Here is a 19,151-nt window from a genome sequence, read left to right as displayed (position 1 = left end):
AGTTCTGGATGGAAGCCGGTGCAGGTTGAGTAGGTAGAGTTGGGGAATGTGTATGTTTGTAATTGTGTGTGAGGCCTGTGTGTGTGGTGGGAGGATGAAGCGGAAGGCTGGGCATTTCTGTAGGCTGGGATTTAAAGGTAGGGTGAGCAGGCAGGATGCGTGGAGGTGTGTTGGGCAGAGGGCTAAACTGAGGTGTAGACTACAGAGACAGCAGGGATGTGGAGGTGGCGAAGATAGAGGGCATAGGCGATACGGAGGGTGGGTAGATGTAGGGAAGGAGAGGAACAAGTATGAGGGGAATAGATCACATGTACCATTTCCATTTGTTTGATGGGCCTCCACGTTGGTTCAACGTCATTTCATTTAAATGACGTGGAAATGACGGCGATTCAGCCAGTGTGCTTAGTGGCATACAGTTAGTTACCTTTAAGGTCCCTCAGTCGAGCAGTGAATTTTAGACACAGATTTAACCCCAAAGATCAGGGAGTTTTTCCAATGCCTCTCAACGAAGGGCTCCTATTGGTAGATGGGTAAAACAAATAATACAAGTAAGCAGAAATTAATTACACTTTGGATGGTGTATCAATACACCCAGTCACTACAAAGATACAGGCGTCCTTCGTAACTCATTTGCCGGAGAGGAAGGGAACCGCTCAGGGATTTCACCATGAGGGGAATGGGGACTTTAAAACAGTCATCTTGTCATCTGGGACTTTTTTTTTAGGATAAAAAGAAACAGAATAAAGCTAAGCAGAGGCACAATCCTAGAGGAAAACTGGTTTCAGTCTGCTTTCCAACAGTCATTGGGAGACAAATTCACCTTTCAGCAGGACAATAACCGAAAACGCAAGGCCAAATATACACTGGAGTTGCTTATCAAGGCGACTAAACTGGAACTAGTGGCCAAGTTAGAGTTTTGACTTAAATCGGCTTGAAAATCTATGGCAAGGCTCGAAAATGGCTGTCTAGCAATGATCAACAACCAACTTGACAGAGCTTGAAGAATATTTAACAGAATAATGTAAATCAAAATATTGTACAACCCAGGTGTGCAAAGTTCAGACTTACCCAGAAAGACTCACAGCTGTAATCACTGCCAAAGGTGATTCTAACATATATTGTCCTCGGGGGTGTGAATAATTACAGTGGGGCAAAAAAGTATTTAGTCAGCCACCAATTGTGCAAGTTCTCCGACTTAAAAAGATGAGAGAGGCCTGTAATTTTCAACATAGGTACACTTCAACTATGACAGACAAAATGAGAAACAAATATCCAGAAAATCACATTGTAGGATTTTTAATTAAGTTATTTGCAAATTATGGTGGAAAATAAGTATTTGGTCACCTAAAAACAAGCAAGATTTCTGGCTCTCACAGACCTGTAACTTCTTCTTTAAGAGGCTCCTCTGTCCTCCACTCGTTACCTGTATTAATGGCACCTGTTTGAACTTGTTATCAGTGTAAAAGACACATGTCCACAACCTCAAACAGTCACACTCCAAACTCCACTATGGCCAAGACCAAAGAGCTGTCAAAGACAAAATTGTAGACCTGCACCAGGCTGGGAAGACTGAATCTGCAATAGGTAAGCAGCTTGGTTTGAAGAAATCAACTGTGGGAGCAATTATTAGGAAATGGAAGACATACAAGACCACTGATAATCTCCCTCGATCTGGGGCTCCACGCAAGATCTCACCCCGTGGGGTCAAAATGATCACAAGAACGGTGAGCAAAAATCCCAGAACCACACGGGGGGACCTAATGAATGACCTGCAGAGAGCTGGGACCAAAGTAACAAAGCCTACCATCAGTAACACACTACGCCACCAGGGACTCAAATCCTGCAGTGCCAGACGTGTCCCCCTGCTTAAGCCAGTAGATGTCCAGGCCCGTCTGAAGTTTGCTAGAGAACATTTGGATGATCCAGAAGAAGATTGGGAGAATGTGATATGGTCAGATGAAACCAAAATATAACTTTTTGGTAAAAACTCAATTCGTCGTGTTTGGAGGACAAAGAATGCTGAGTTGCATCCAAAGAACACCATACCTACTGTGAAGCATGGGGTGGAAACATAATGCTTTGGGGCTGTTTTTCTGCAAAGTGACCAGGACGACTGATCCGTGTAAAGGAAAGAATGAATGGGGCCATGTATCGTGAGATTTTCAGCTTGACAATGATCCCAAACACACCGCCCGGGCAACGAAGGAGTGGCTTTTCAAGCATTTCAAGGTCCTGGAGTGGCCTAGCCAGTCTCCAGATCTCAACCCCATGGAAAATCTTTGGAGGAAGTTGAAAGTCCGTGTTGCCCAGCAACAGCCCCAAAACATCACTGCTCTAGAGGAGATCTGCATGGAGTAATGGGCCAAAATACCAGCAACAGTGTGTGAAAACCTTGTGAAGACTTACAGAAAATGTTTGACCTCTGTCATTGCCAACAAAGGGTATATAACAAAGTATTGAGATAAACTTTTGTTATTGACCAAATACTTTTTTTCCACCATAATTTGCAAATAAATTCATTAAAAATCCTACAATGTGATTTTCTGGATTTCTTTTCTCTCATTTTGTCTGTCATAGTTGAAGTGTACCTATGATGAAAATTACATCTCTCGTCTTTTTAAGTGGGAGAACTTGCACAATTGGTGGCTGACTAAATACTTTTTTGCCCCATGTAAATGAGATATTTCTGTATTTAATTTTCATTACATTTGCAACATTTCAAAAAAAAAAAAAGAAAGTTAACTTTGTCATTTAGGGGTATTGTGTGTAGATGGGTGAAGATTATATAGATTTTTTTATCCATTTTGAATTCAGGCTGTAGCACAACAAAATGTGGAATACGTCAATGGGTATGAATACTTTCTGAAGGCACTGTATCTCTCTCCCTCCAAAAACCGCTATTATGCCTTGTTGACCCCATTCACTCATGTAAGCATGAGAGGATTAGTCCGCTGTCAAAACATCATGTCATTTCTTGGAATTCCCTTGTTCCCCCCCAAAAAAACTCAACCAATCAAAAGCTCTTACTTAACCAACCGACAACAGCAACAGGCTGCTGTGTCTGAAAACAGAGAGAGAGACACACACACACACACACACACATACACATACATACATACATAACGGGACTTCATGGCTGGATAGAGAGAGAGAGACAGACGGCTGCTATACCGCCACAGTATTACAACTCTGTTAACAGCCATCTGTTGTTGTCTCTAACCTTGATCTCAACCCCATGTCATTCCACACCCAGATTAAAATTTCTAACAGGGATTGTACTTTACCTCTGACCCCTGATTCACCATATTAACAAATCCACCCCACCCCTCCTACCTGGTCAGGCCCATTGATGGAGACAGAGGCTAATGGCACTGTGACGTTGAAGGGTTTTCTTTACCTGTTTTTTTATTCAACCACGGCGTGGTGTCTATGATCTCTTCCTCTCTCTCTCTCTCTCTCTCCACTCTCTCTCTTCCTCTCTCTCTCCCTCTCTCTCTTCCTCTCTCTCTCTCTCTCTCCCTCTCTCTCTCTCCCTCTCCCTCTCTCTCTCTCTCTCTCTTGCTCTCTCTCCCCTCTCTCTCTCTCTCTCTCTCTCTCTCTCTCTCTCTCTCTCTCTCTCTCCCTCTCTCTCTCTCTCCCTCTCTATGTCTCCCTCTGTCTCTGTGTGGCTCTGGTGGTAAACTAATTCTGTCTGTCATTTTGTTTTGAAGGATATTAGTGTACCAGTGATTTTTGTATTATAGTAAACCCGATTTGGATATTATGATTTGGTGGGATTTGCAGTTAGGTTGTTGGCTAGCCATCAGCATGTATAAAGCCATGTTTAGTCCAATATCACTGACACATCATCTACAGTGTGTTCTTATGATATTCAGATGGTGGTTTCCATCCATGTGTCTCTAACATATTTACTCGGGTCTGTTCAGGAGAGTATACCGTTTCCAGAATGTTACGCAATATTACAGAATGTTCAGATAGAAATGCATTGAGAAAAGATACAAAAGTCCACCCCAATTATTACTCAATAAACACCCCCCTGTTATCTTTCCTCTCTGTGTCTATTTCCTTTCAGGCCATGTATATGTTCATTGCCCTGGCCTTGGTTTGTGACGATTACTTTGTCCCTTCGCTGGAGAAGATATGTGAGGTAAGTATGGACAAAGACAGTCTGCATCCCAAAAGGCAGCCTATTCCATATGTAGTTTACTAACCTATGGGCCCTGGCCAAAGGTGTAGTGCACTATATAGGGAATAGGTTGCCATTTGGGAGGCAGCTTAACAGGATGTGGATAAGATGTGCTTATGTTGCTGTTTTGTCCTTCTGTGTGTTAGGGTCGCAGTTCAGTTCAGGGTCAAGGGGTTAGTCTGTGGTATTCTTCTCAATGACATATTGGATCCTGTGCCACTCGCATCTTATTACAGTGTTACACTGATATACTGTGAAGCTTCTGTTGACAAGTCTCAGCTTCTGCTTTTGTCTGTCTATTACCTCTCTCGCTCTCTTTCTCTCTTTCTCTCTCTCTCTTCCTCTCTCTCCCTCCCTCGTTCTCTTTCTCTCTCTTTCTCTCTCTCCCTCCCTCCCTCGTTCTCTTTCTATCGCTCTCTCTTTCTTCTCCCTCTCTCTAGCGTCTTCATCTCAGTGAGGATGTAGCAGGGGCAACCTTTATGGCAGCTGGAAGCTCCGCCCCTGAACTCTTCACCTCTGTCATAGGTAACACAAACACAGACATGCAATACACATACTTACTCACTTTCATGGACACACACACACACACACACACACACGACCCTGTCGAAAAGGAACCTGTATAGGGATTAACAGCATGTTAATAGAGTTGAAATGAACATTGATGAGAAGCAATGCGCTGACTGACGTCAGTATTTTAGATTGGCGCTTTTGACAACACTGGATTAGAAGCAGACTGTTGTGTTCACTGATAACAGAGACGGTTTTAGAACAAGACTCTGTAGTTTAGTTTAACCCTTTGACGCGGCTGAGCTGTTTATATGTGTTGTGACAGCCGGGGGCAGTTGTTTGATCCCACTGTCAATGTATCACATCCAGTCATCCTGGGCCACCACACACAGACACACGCACACACACGACGACGACACCCACAGAGGACACTCACACAGCGCCGCTAAGACTAAGAGACGTCAGAATCTGTCGGAGTAGACTGCATGTCACACACGGACAAAGTGTCGTGTCATACCGTGTGTACATGTGTGTCCCTCTCCGCAGGGGTCTTCATCACTAAAGGAGATGTGGGTGTGGGGACCATTGTGGGATCAGCAGTCTTCAACATCCTCTGCATCATCGGAGTGTGTGGAATCTTTGCTGGCCAGGTATCATGTCATAATGTTATGTCATTTTAGAAAAACGTGGCTCCGGAATGAGTTCTTGGTATTTTGACTTGCTTGTATATCTCAGTACAGCGTAGCATATATACAGTACACACATATATCTACAGAATACAGATTTATAGATATAAATATAGGCTACATACCGTGTCCATATATATTGTCCAAGAACATCCATAACAACATGTGTTCTCCATACTGTATACAAATTGAGTACCTTTACATTTGCCCGTACAGTGCACCATACATTATGAAGATGAACTGACCACAGTTACAGTATCACATCTGTAGAGCCATAGCCTGCCTTACTGGCCTACTGTAACATCCCTGCACCATGCCGTGCCAAGCCTGAACCCAACATGATATATTCCCTGATGAAATCATCCAATCAAATCAGATGTATTTATAAAGCCCTTCTTACATCAGCTGATATCTCAAAGTGCTGTACAGAAACACAGCCTAAAACCCCAAACAGCAAGCAATGCAGGTGTAGAAGCATCTGACAGAACGTTTACATGATAGGGTGCAGCCATAGTGATTTGATCTCAGATTGTCCTTTATGTAAGGAAGTAAAGGCCTACTGCCAGGAAACCGTGTATTACTGTGAAGTCATCTTAACACTGCCAGGAAACCGTGTATTACTGTGAAGTCATCTTAATACTGCCAGGAATACAGTGTATTACTGTAAAGTCATATTAATACTGCCAGGAATACAGTGTATTACTGTAAAGTCATCTTAATACTGCCAGGAATACAGTGTATTACTGTAAATTCATCTTAACACTGCCAGGAAACCGTGTATTACTGTAAAGTCATCTTAATACTGCCAGGAATACAGTGTATTACTGTAAAGTCATCTTAACACTGCCAGGAAACCGTATATTACTGTAAAGTCATCTTTATAATGCCAGGAAACCGTGTATTACTGTGAAGTCATCTTAATACTGCCAGGAATACAGTGTATTACTGTGAAGTCATCTTAATACTGCCAGGAAACAGTGTATTACTGTAAAGTCATCTTAATACTGCCAGGAAACTGTGTATTACTGTAAAGTCATCTTAACACTGCCAGGAAACAGTGTATTACTGTAAAGTCATCTTAACACTGCCAGGAAACAGTGTATTACTGTAAAGTCATCTTAATACTGCCAGGAAACAGTGTATTACTGTGAAGTCATCTTAATACTGCCAGGAATACAGTGTATTACTGTGAAGTCATCTTAACACTGCCAGGAAACAGTGTATTACTGTAAAGTCATCTTAACACTGCCAGGAAACTGTGTATTACTGTAAAGTCATCTTAATACTGCCAGTAAACAGTGTATTACTGTACAGTCATCCTAACACTGCCAGGATACAGTGTATTACTGTAAAGTAATCTTAACACTGCCAGGAAACAGTGTATTACTGTAAAGTCATCTTAACACTGCCAGGAAACCGTGTATTCCTGCAAAGTCATCTTAACACTGCCAGGAAACTGTGTATTACTGTAAAGTCATCTTAACACTGCCAGGAAACAGTGTATTACTGTAAAGTCACCTTAAGTCTCACTATTGTTGATCTAATAGAGATCAGTTTGTACCATCTTGCTAACTCGTATGGTCTATTCTGGCTATACAGCGCAAACACATCTGGGACCAGACTTTGGCTACGTGTTTCTCATAGGAAGACACAATGTGCTTTACAGTTTGGATAGCCTGATCCCAGATCTGTTGGTGCTGTCTAGCATGACATGACTATTGGAGTTTGCTATACAGCACAAACAAATCTGGGACCAGGCTAGGGCTTGGCTGTGTTTCTCTAAGGAAGATATGTCTTTCACTGTAGCATGCTAAATACAGGCTCTATAACGCATTAGTCACTGTGTGGTAGGCTGCCTGTGCTGCATATCATTATGTAAAATCAGTGGATACACTGCCACCTTTTTGGAGGAGGTGACCACTGCCTGCTTGTCCTTTGTACGTAGTGGGATCTATTCAAGTCAACTCAAGAGCTCTTCGTGTATCTCGGTATGCTTGTGAGGGAGCTGGAGCTATAATCGTTATTGTTGCGCCGAAGCGCTGTCATGAGGGTATACTTGACTGCAGTTCATCAGTGTGATAATGCTGTGTCTTTTGTTTGTGCCCTGTTTGTCTTCTCTCCATCTGTCTCTAGGCTGTGAAGCTCTCCCATTGGACACTACTCAGAGACTCCGCCTACTACACGCTCTCTATCGCAGCCCTCATTGCAGTAAGTGGCCAACTACACGCACACATTCACGCAAGCACGGATACACACACACGAGAGAGAGAGAGAGAGAGAGAGAGAGAGAGAGAGAGAGAGAGAGAGAGAGAGAGAGAGAGAGAGAGAGAGAGAGAGAGAGAGAGAGAGAGAGAGAGAGAGAGAGAGAGAGAGAGAGAGAGAGAGAGAGAGAGAGAGAGAGAGAGAGAGAGAGAGAGAGAGAGAGAGAGAGAGAGAGAGAGAGAGAGAGAGAGAGAGAGAGAGATGTAATACAGGACGTAATACAGGACAGAGGCAAAGAGAGCGAAAGAGAGAGAGGTAATACAGACAGAGAGAGAAAATACAGGACAGACAGAACATCAGCTGGACCAGTCTGTCTGAGAACCCTGCTCTGATGTGCAGACAGACTCATCACGCATCACTCCTCCCAATTAAACACAACACTGGGTCTGACTGATGTAGATAAACTTCCCCCCCCCCCCTCATTCCCTCTTCTCCTCGTTTTTTCCCCTATAAACATTGGCTTGACTGACTTTTGACATTAACCGAATAAAGTTAAAAAACATTTGTGAAGGTTTGTTGTGGCTATTATCAAGCTTTAGCTACTGCCGGCCTATGATATGAAGGCAGTGTGCCACATCACTACAACTGACTTGAGCTGAGGAAGTCTGTTTCAGGCCTAACAGAGTTACTCCTGTAATCTAATGCTTCAAATCAAAGTGTATTTGTCACGCACGCCGAATAAAACAGGTGTAGACCTTAGTGAAATGCTTACTTACAGGCTCTAACCAATGCTTATCTCTATGCAAAAGAGTCTGATCTAAAATGTATGAATTAGCCCCCTTCTGTACTCCTATATATGTAAAGCAGACGCATGAAGAAATGCCTGTCGGTGTCATAGCTACGGCATCTCTCTCTCTCTCTCTCTGGGGTTAGGCCTACGCTTCTCTTATAGGCTCTATATGTATATACAGTCTGAAGTTTACATACACTTAGGTTGGAGTCATTAAAACTCATTTTTCAACCACTCCACACATTTCTTGTTAACATTATAGTCGGTTAGGACATCTACCCTTGTGCATGACACAAGTAATTTCTCCAACAATTGTTTACAGACAGATTATTTCACTTGTAATTCAGTGTATCACAATTCCAGTGGGTCAGACGTTTACATACGCTAAGTTGACTGTGCCTTTAAACAGCTTGGAAAATTCCAGAAACCGTCATCATGGCTTTAGAAGCTTCTGATAATCTAATTGACATAATTTGAGTCAATTGTAGGTGTACCTGTGGATGTATTTTAAAGCCTACCTTGATTCATCCTTGGGAGCAATTTCCAAACGCCTGAAGGTACCATGTTCAACTGTACAAACAATAGTACTCAAGTATAAACACCATGGGACCACACAGCCATCATACCGCTCAGGAAGGAGACGCGTTCTGTCTCCTAGAGATGAACATACTTTGGTGTGAAAAGTGCAAATCAATCCAAGAACAACAGCAAATGACCTTGTGAAGATGCTGGAGGAAACAGTTACAAAAGTATCTATATCCACAGTAAAACTAGTCCTATATCGACATAACCTGAAAGGCCGCTCAGCAAGGAAGAAGCCACTGCTCCAAAAATGCCATAAAAGACCAGACTACAGTTTGCAACTGCACACGGGAACAAAGATCGTATTTTTTGGAGAAATGTCCTCTGGTCTGATGAAACAAAAATAGAACTGTTTGGCCATAATGACCATCGTTATGTTTGGAGGAAAAAGGGGGAAGCTTGCAAGCTGAAGAACACCATCCCAACCATGAAGCACGGGGGTGGCAGCATCATTTTGTGGGGGTGTTTTTGCTGCAGGAGGGACTGGTGCACTTCACAAAATAGATGGCAACATGAGGTATGAAAATTATGTGGATATATTGAAGCAACATTTCAAGACATCAGTCAGGAAGTTAAAGCTTGGTCGCAAATGGGTCTTCCAAATGGACAATGACCCCAAGCATACTTCCAAGGTTGTGGCAAAATGGCTTAAGGACAACAAAGTCAAGGTATTGGAGTGGCCATCACAAAGCCCTGACCTCAATCCTATAGAAAATTTGTGGGCAGAACTGAAAAAGTGTGTGTGAGCAAGGAGGCTTACAAACCTGACTCCGTTACACCAGCACTGTCAGGAGGAATGGCCCAAAATTCACCCAACTTATTGTGGGAAGCTTGTTGAAGGCTACCCAAAATGTTTGACCCAAGTTAAACAATATAAAGGCAATGAAATCAAATTCTAATTGAGTGTATGTAAACGTCTGACCCACTGGGAATGTGATGAAGTAAATAAAAGCTGAAAGAAATAATTCTCTCCACTATTATTCTGACATTTCACATTCTTATAATAAAGTGGTGATCCTAAGTCTAAAGGCCTATGCATGCAATTCCCTGACACAATTGGAGCTCAAATCTCTGACCATGAGGTGGACAATTATTAATTTAGGAATTAGCCTAAAAACCAATCCATATATAGGCTATTGTGGGGAGGGGATGCATTTTTTTTTAGGACATCTTGAGTTGGACCAGCCCCCCAGTATATTTCGATCACTCCCCTAGATGGGCCAGCTGCAAAGTCAAAGTGGTCTATATTGTAAAAATACATGAAAATAAAATTTATAATTTTGGTCTTAATTTAAGGTTAGGGTTTGCAATGTGGTTAAGGTTAGTTTTAAAATCAGATTTTAGGACTTTGTGGCTGTGCCAGCTAGTGACCAGTCTGCAGAGCTGCCTCCAGGGCAAGATTCAGGACAATAAATGCCAACCTGGAATTATAACATGCCTTTGACGCTACAGTCTGGATAATAGTAGTATGAAATGCCAATGCCTCACTGGATAATCATTTTCAGTTCTGGGTATATGTTAGCCTTTTAGCACGAAGCATGATGACACAGCACATACATCCGCAGAAAGAGAAGTACTGTATTTTTCCACTTGACATTGGCTAAGTGAGACTGTAATGAATCAGATGTCGAGTAACAGGTGTTTTTGTCCTGGTTCTGTCGTGGAGGAAAGTTCTGGAGTTGGCGTTACCCTCTGGTGGTCAAGATAGACATAGCATTGCTTTAATAATCAGTACTGGAAATGATTGTGTTATTACGTCTCCCTTTTCCTAAATATGATCAATCCCTCTCTTTCTCCTCACAGTTTATCTACGATGGGGAGGTTACATGGTATGTAAAAATGCATTTCTCTTGATATTCAGTCGGTTGATAATCAGTTGATAAGTTTCTGCGGAGGTGTGTTTTGAATGAGATTCTCCTGTGCTCATATCAACTGTATGTGTGATGTGTGCTGGGGGGGGGGGGGGGGGGGGGGTGCTCTGAAGACACACTTCCGTTGTTCGCGTGGACAATAAAGTTGGATTCATTCTATTCTATATTGTATTCAAGGTGGGAGTCTCTAGTCCTGAACGTGATGTACCTCTTCTACATTTTAATCATGAAGTGAGTATTAGCATCATCTGGCGCTCACATCATCACACACCACGAACACACGCACTTCCCATCTGGACCAAGAGCTATTCAGTCATTTAGATACTGTACATTGAGGCAAATGTATTACACTGTTACTCACAGGAAAGTCTGCATTCTTCTGTAATCTCTTGAATACATTCTACTCAATTCTCATTATCTCTGAATGTTCATCACTTGTGTGTGTAGGTTTAACGGCAGAGCCAGGCGCTACTTTGACCGACGGAAGAAGAGCTCCGTGAGCCTGGCCAACGGTCTGACGGGCAGCACTGACCTGGAGGACAACGTCACCTGTGACGCCACCGCCGTCCTGCTCAAGAAAGGTACCTACCCTGGTGGCACACAGATATGACATCACGTTATCAGGCTTCTGTGGGGCGACACTTTATTTGGAGAGTACATCTACAGACTAGTTCAACTAACTATCTACTAACCTTAACCCTTTACCCTAACTCTTATTCTAAACCTAACCATCACCTTAGCAAGCAGTTGCTTATCAACAGATAGTTTGTTGATGGTGTGAGTATCTGAACTATCCAAATAAACTGTGACCTTCTGTGGTGCAATACAGAGAAATACAGTTTACCTTGAAATGATTTTGGTAGTTGTGGTGGTTCCACTGAAAAAGGAACTATTGTGGTATCTCAGTTTCAGTTTCTTCGGGGTTTTGGCCAGGCCCTTTATCTACTTCCCCATAGTCAGATGAACTCATGGATACCATTTTTATGTCTCTGCGTCCAGTTTGAAAGAAGTTGCTAACTAGTGTTAGCTCATTGCGCTGACGCTAGTTAGCATTGGTTCCTGAAACTACCTCCAACTTCCTTCTTCCTTCGTACTGGACACAGTTCCTCTGACTCTGGGGAAGTAGATAAAGTGAATGATTTCCAAAATCCTGAAGAATCCCTTTAAGGCACTCAGTGGAAGGTACACATATGTCTGTATGAGTTTCTTGTGTCACCAGTCTGTTAGTGATAACAGTAGCCATTTTGTCACTGTACCCATAGTGAACTTGCAGTGTGCTGATGGTGGATGAGCTACTGTCAGCCTACCCCCACCAGCTGTCCTTCTCTCATTGAGAAACTATTAGAGAAGAAGTAACCAGGCGGCCATTTTGTGTCTGTCCCCATAGCTAACTTCCAGTGTAAGCCCAGTGTGCTGATGGTGGATGAGCTACTGTCAGCCTACCCCCACCAGCTGTCCTTCTCTGAGGCTGGCATGAGGATCATGATCACCAGTCACTTCTCCCCCAGGACACGATTAACCATGGCTTCACGCATGCTCATCAATGAGGTAAGATTATCTCTTATCTCCCTCACTAGCTTTAAGCACCAGCTGTCAGAGCAGCTCACAGATTACTGCACCTGTACACAGCCCATCTATAATTTAGCCCAAACAACTACCTCTTTCCCTACTGTATTTATTTATTTATTTTGCTCCTTTGCACCCCATTATTTCTATCTCTACTTTGCACATTCTTCTACTGCAAATCTACCATTCCAGTGTTTTACTTGCTATATTGTATTTACTTCACCATCATGGCCTTTTTGCCTTTACCTCCCTTATCTCACCTCACTTGCTCACATTGTATATAGACTTATTGTTCTACTGTACTGTATTATTGACTGTATGTGTAACTCTGTGTTGTTGTATGTGTCGAACTGCTTTGATTTATCTTGGCCAGGTCACAATTGTAAACTTGTTCTCAACTTGCCTACCTGGTTAAATAAAGGTGAAATAAAATAAATAAATGTAAAAAAAGATTAGGGTAACACAGACATTCACACACACACATACACATGTACTGTATGAATTTGACATTTTACACCCCACCCTCTACACACACACACACACACACACACACACACACACACACACACACAATCTCTCTCTCATTGACTCAGTATTGTGTGTGTGCAGAGACAGAGGGTGATCAACACCAGTGAGACCAGGGTCAACCAACACATCACCAACGGAGACTCAGACTCTGCAGCCGCCAGGGCTCCAGAGAGGCGGGGTCTGGAGAATGGCAGGACGGGCGGGGCTGAGAGAGGGCTGAACGGGAGATGCCTAGGTCAGGGGGTCCTGGAGTCAGGGAATGAGACGGAAAACGAGAACGAGGATAATGAGAATAATGAGAACGACGGAGGAGAGGAGGTAGAGGACGAGAACGAAGGACCTCTGGTCCCTCACAGACCACCAGGTGTGTGATCATGTTATATGTCTATATTCTTTATTCTATGTTTTACAAATTTCAATTCACTGACGCTCATTTTCTCTCTTCCAATCCCCTTCTCTCTCTCTCTCTCTCTCTCTCTCTCTCTCTCTCTCTGTCTCTCTCTTTCTCTCTCTCTCTCTGTCCCTCTCTCTCTCTCTCTCTCTCTCTGTCCCTCTCCCTCTGTCCCCTCCCTCCCTCCCTCCCTCCCTCCCTCCCTCCCTCCCTCCCTCTGCTCCAGCGGGTGTGTGTAACAAGATGAAGTGGCTGCTGTGCTGGCCTCTGTGCCTGCTCCTCTTCTTCACCATCCCGAACTGTGCCAAGCCACGCTGGGAGAGATGGTTCATGGTCTCCTTCGTCACCTCCACCATGTGGATCGCTGGCTTCTCCTACATTATGGTCTGGATGGTGAGTTCTTATTTAACCTTTATTTGCTAAATGTCATATTAGCCTTGGCTCCAGCTGTCCTCTCAAACGGGAATACAGTGTTGAGGTCTGGTAATTGTCTTGCAGAAAAATGGCATATGTGACGGTTCCATTCTAGCCTTGCTTACAATTCTAATGGTACGACTGCCATGTTGTCATTGACTATAGGTGACTGTGATTGGGTACACGCTTGGCATCCCTGATGTCATCATGGGCATCACGTTCCTGGCGGCGGGGACTAGTGTTCCAGACTGCATGGCCAGCCTCATCGTGGCACGCCAAGGTACTGTAGGGAGAGACACACACAGAGACCACTCCATCAGAACCAACAGAGCTGTTGAGCTGCGGTACTGCACACACGAAGTACGGTGTTATAATACAATGTGTTACGATAGATTTTTCTCTTCTGTCTAGGTCTGGGAGACATGGCCATCTCTAACTCCATTGGCAGCAACGTGTTTGATATTCTGGTGGGCCTTGGCCTGCCCTGGCTTTTACAGACCCTCTGCATTGACTATGGATCAACTGTGAGGATTCCTGCTATTACCCATGTTATTATTATTTTTTGACTATTTCCCAACATTGTAGACAGGCTTAGAGCTGATCATGTGTTTCTGGGTCCTCTTCAGATCTCTCTGAACAGTAGAGGATTGATCTTCTCTGTTGCGCTGCTCTTGGCCTCAGTGTTCCTCACAGTGAGTACAGGCTGTACTCGGATCAGCCTAACCCCAATTCTAGCTTCAACTTTATTTCAAAACAACTGTTTATAAACCAGTTTGTTTTGCTAATGTTTTCACCTGTAACCTGCCTAGAATACCTCCAACAACCTATCACTCTCAATGGTCTATCAATGAAACACACAGAAATGTAGTGTACTATGTTAACTCAAAATCAAATCTAATCTCTCCTTTCCTTCCTCCTCTCTTCCTCTGTCCTCAGGTGCTGGGCGTCCACTTAAACAAATGGACTCTGGACCGTCGACTGGGTCTGACCTGTCTCCTCATGTACGCCGTCTTCGTCTGTTTCTCCGTCCTCATCGAGTTCAACGTCTTCATCTTCGTCAACCTGCCCATGTGCCGCGAGATCCTCTGATCCTTGTGCTCTTCCTCCTCCTCTTCCTCCCGCTTTTGCTCCCGGAGGATGTCTTTGCCACAGGTCTTTGCTCCCTGTCTGCTCGCCCCACCCTCGAGTGGATTTTTATCTTGAAATAATAGTTGTTTAATTTATCTTTGGTGCAATACAAGCGAAAGATGAACGGAGATTTGCGTTCGTCTGGTTTTGGCTGGAGAAGAGAAGACGTAAGAGAAAGTCCCATTGGAACATGATGAGGTCAAAGGTCAACTGAACAGGAAGTAGTAGTGACTGCTTCCTGTTAGCTTTCTGTTGCCAGGTAAACTGAAGACATTGGTTTGGATAAACTAAACTGTATTATCATCGACGTCGATGAATAAGCTGCTAACTGACAAAAAGAAAATGATTGGCTAACGGCGATTGATAGCCAATAGGATTGTGTTATTTTCTTACTCTTTGTACATGTTTGGATATAAATATTATACATATTGTTTAAGGTGTTTTAAGTTAAGATGGATGAGCGACAGGATTCCATGTGTGCTGTAAATATTTGAAGAGAATATTGACATGGAGAAGTTTATTGACATATTGCTCTCACTTAGACTGGTCCGGTTCTTCAACCGTTCGGTGAAGCGGCAAGAATCGAAGAAGAGGAGGAGGACATTTTTTGTTTAAGCTGAGTGCACTGCAGTGACTTGACCAAACAGTGATGCTCTCATGCCAGCCATGTCTTCTCGCAAAGTGTAAGATAGCATGACATGCTAATCGCCAGTCTATTCCTTGAGCTTTGTGCTGTCAGGGAGAGTTCATATCAATCTCTTCTATTTGCAGTCAGATATATTTATGTACAGTACAGTTTCTCTTGAGTTATTTTGTCTCCAAATATATCCAAGTATATGTGGGATGTGGAGTACCAGTCCAAATGTTTTGGACAGGGCTGCTCATTCAAGGGTTTTTCTTTATTTGGACTATTTTCTACATTGTAGAATAATAGTGAAGACATCAACACTATGAAATAACACATATGGAATCATGTAGTAACCAACAAAATGTGTTAAACAAAAGATATTTTATATTTGAGATACTTCAAATGGCCACTCTTTGCCTTAATGACAGCTTTGCACAGTCTTGGCATTCTCTCAAACAGCTTCATGAGGTAGTCAACTGGAGTTCATTACAATTAACAGGTGTGCCTTGTTAAAAGTTAATTTGTGGAATTTCTTTCCTTCCTAATGCGTTTGAGCCAATCAATTGTGTTGTGACAAGGTAGTAGTGGTATACAGAAGATGGCCCTGTTTGGTCCATATTATGGCAAGAACGGCTCAAATAAGCAAAGAGAACCAACAGTCCATCATTACTCTTAAGACATGAAGGTCAGTCAATCCGGAAAATTTCAAGAACTTTGAAAGTTTCTTCAAGTGCAGTCGCAGAAACCATCAAGCGCTATGATGAAACTGGCTCTCATGAGGCTCGCCACAGGAAAGGAAGATCCAGAGTTACCTCTGCTGCAGAGGATAAGTTCATTAAAGTTAATAGCCTCAGAAATTGCAACCCAAATAAATGCTTCACGGAGTTCAAGTAACAGACATCTCAACATCAACTGTTCAGAGAAGACTGCATGAATCAGGCCTTCATGGTCGAATTGCTGCAAAGAAACCACTACTAAAGGACACCAAAAAGAAGAAGAGACTTGCTTGGGCCAAGAAACACGAGCAATGGACATTAGACCGGTGGAAATCTGTCCTTTGGTCTGATGAGTCCAAATTTGAGATTTTGGTTCCAACCGCCGTGTTTGTGTGAGAAGCAGAATAAGTGAACGGATTATCTCTGCATGTGTGGTTCCCACCATGAAGCATGGAGGAGGACGTGTGAGGGTGCTTTGCTGGTGACACTGTCTGTGATTTATTTAGAATTCATGGCACACTTAACCAGCATGGCTACCACAGCATTCTGCAGCGATACACCATCCCATCTGGTTTGCGCTTAGTGGGACTATCATTTGTTTTTCAACAGGACAATGACTGAAAACACACCTCCAGGCTGTGTAAGGGCTATTTGACCAAGAAGGAGAGTGATGGAGTGCAGCCTCAGATAACCTGGCCTCCACAATCACCCAACCTCAACCCAATTGAGATGGTTCGGGATGAGTTGGACCACGGAGTGAAGGAAAAGCAGCCAACAATTGCTCAGCATATGTGGGAACTCCTTCAAGACTGTTGGAAAAAGCATTCCTCATGATGCTGGTTGAGAAAAAGCCAAAAGTGTGCAAAGCTGTCAACAAAGCAAAGGGTGGCTACTTTGAAGAATCTAAAATATATTTGGATTTGTTTAGCACTTTTTTGGTTGCTACATGACTCCATATATGTATTTCATAGTTTTGATGTCTTCACTATTATTCTACAATGTAGAAAAAAAACCTTGAATGAGTAGGTGTGTCCGAACTTTTGACTGGTACTGTATATTTTTCCTAATTTATCCCAAAATGATTGTAAATAAGGGATATCCCTGGAGTTGAAATCCAGCACCGTCACTTTATTGAACAGAGATACGCTATATGATATGTTTCTGTTGTACAGCATCTAGTTGTATGTAACTGTAACTACTGCACTTTAGGACCCTTTTAGGCTATAGAATCTTGTACAATAGCAGAATACCTTCTACGCAATAGTAGAATATGTTCTACCCAGTTCGAGTACAACATTTCTACTTAAGGAAAATAAGTATTTTTAGAATAGTAGGTGATGTAAGGACTGTCGAGTTAAAGCTGGATTGAAGTGTGTGTGTGTGTGCGTGTGTGTGTTTGTGTTGTCTGTGTGTGTGTCTGCACCACGCATGTGTGCAAGTATGTTTTTGTGTGTGTGTGTGTGTCTGTGGGTGGGGGTGGGGGGGGACCATGGAAAATCTGGTTAATGAGCAGACATAATCATGATTTATTTATTTATGGATTCATTTATTCACAGATCATGTCTGCTCTATCGGTATCAGAAAATCATGTGGATCCAGTTGTAAATGGAATGCTTTATGTTCTTCTTTCTATGTTATTGAGATTCAGTGTACCAATTATATAATCAAAATACTGGAAACCTGACTATGTTGTTTATATTTAAGAATATAGAACTTTATCATTTATAAGTTTTGTATAGTTCTTATTTCAAATAGTATATATTGCAGCGTTTGTATCTTGTAAAAATGAACACTTTGGCAGATGCAGTACATGGCACATTAACTAGACTGGTTTAGCCACCAGAGGGCAGTGAAGTAAATTACATTTAGGAGCCATTGAATTAGATTTGATATCTCTTAGTAATAACGGTGTCAGTTTCTACACTTTCTAGCAAGCAAACCTTTCGCACTCGCACAACACATGTATTCTCTAAACAGTGCTTCTTGAACTCTGGTAATATCCCAGGCCCCGTGTTCACAGATTCTCAGAGTAGAAGTGCTAATCTAGGATCAGGTCCCAGCTGTCCAAATAATCTGATTCATTATGAACTAACAGACCCACCTGATCCTAGATCAGCACCCGTACTCTGAAACGTTTCGTGAATACAGGTTCAGGTATTCAGTTAAGGCCTCAAACCAACAACAATTGTGGATGTGTTCATGTATTGGAGACAAAACAGTAACACATTTTGTCAACAACAGCATTGCCACTTTGTATCAGTGCTTTGTATCCACAGCATGTATTCAAACCAAAAGTGGAGATGTGATAACTGGGAATGTCGACTATGGCTTACTTTTATGAGGATTGCCATGGTTACCAGATTAAAGGACCCGTCCGTCTTCTTTTTGACGCTTTGTAGCCACACGAATGGTCCTCAGACTCAGTGTGTGGTATTTGTACAGTTTCAATTAGGGGGAGTAAAACAATAAGATGGTTGATTTTGGCACATAGAAAACAGTTTGGGTACTTTTAAGTGAATGGAAGAGGGATTTTGTGTTAGTCTGCATGTCTCTTCATAATAAGTCTACTTCTTTTTTGTGTGTACATTTGAATTAAGGTATTTCATGATCAAAAGGCTCTGTTTTGATACTGTTCATGTCAAAAGGGAATATAAACCATGTTTAAATAACTTATGACGAGCATATTTATTTGAAAGAAATACAGTATTTAGAATGTAGGTCTACTTCCCTAATAGGTTTCAACAACAACCAATGTCATTTTACTGTCATGTCTTTGAAATTGTTTGTAAATCCTCATTTTCTTTCCTGAGGGCCTCTGGTTAACGTAGCCTCTCTTAGTACTCTGTGTTTAGGAGGGATTCGGTCATATTTTGTTCCCAGGGGTCTTCTTGCAATAAACAGATTTACATACAGTACAATAGTTTCTACATGGTTATTATTATTATTATTATTT

The 19,151-nt window shown here is 42.5% G+C and overlaps 1 protein-coding gene across 1 annotated transcript in view; it reads left to right on the top strand.

Annotated features, from left to right (window-relative positions):
* LOC110487295 (sodium/potassium/calcium exchanger 3) overlaps positions 1-19,111 on the top strand; it is a 60,715-nt gene extending 41,604 nt beyond the window's left edge. Inside the window, exons 4-17 of the mRNA XM_036940429.2 lie at positions 4,073-4,147; positions 4,627-4,711; positions 5,243-5,346; positions 7,516-7,590; positions 10,760-10,785; positions 11,005-11,058; positions 11,275-11,408; positions 12,215-12,375; positions 13,003-13,285; positions 13,539-13,705; positions 13,892-14,006; positions 14,138-14,250; positions 14,353-14,418; positions 14,663-19,111. Coding sequence (XP_036796324.1) covers positions 4,073-4,147; positions 4,627-4,711; positions 5,243-5,346; positions 7,516-7,590; positions 10,760-10,785; positions 11,005-11,058; positions 11,275-11,408; positions 12,215-12,375; positions 13,003-13,285; positions 13,539-13,705; positions 13,892-14,006; positions 14,138-14,250; positions 14,353-14,418; positions 14,663-14,815 — 1,611 coding nt within the window. The 3' untranslated portion in view covers positions 14,816-19,111. The remainder of the gene's footprint in view (positions 1-4,072; positions 4,148-4,626; positions 4,712-5,242; positions 5,347-7,515; positions 7,591-10,759; positions 10,786-11,004; positions 11,059-11,274; positions 11,409-12,214; positions 12,376-13,002; positions 13,286-13,538; positions 13,706-13,891; positions 14,007-14,137; positions 14,251-14,352; positions 14,419-14,662) is intronic.
* Positions 19,112-19,151: the final 40 nt, after the last annotated feature.

This window comes from Oncorhynchus mykiss, chromosome 13 (assembly GCF_057628025.1).
Source record: "Oncorhynchus mykiss isolate SJ-2025 chromosome 13, ASM5762802v1, whole genome shotgun sequence".
In the NCBI taxonomy this organism is placed as follows: domain Eukaryota; kingdom Metazoa; phylum Chordata; class Actinopteri; order Salmoniformes; family Salmonidae; genus Oncorhynchus; species Oncorhynchus mykiss.
Note: the sequence above shows the minus strand (reverse complement) of the source record. Positions and strands in the feature narration are given on the sequence as shown.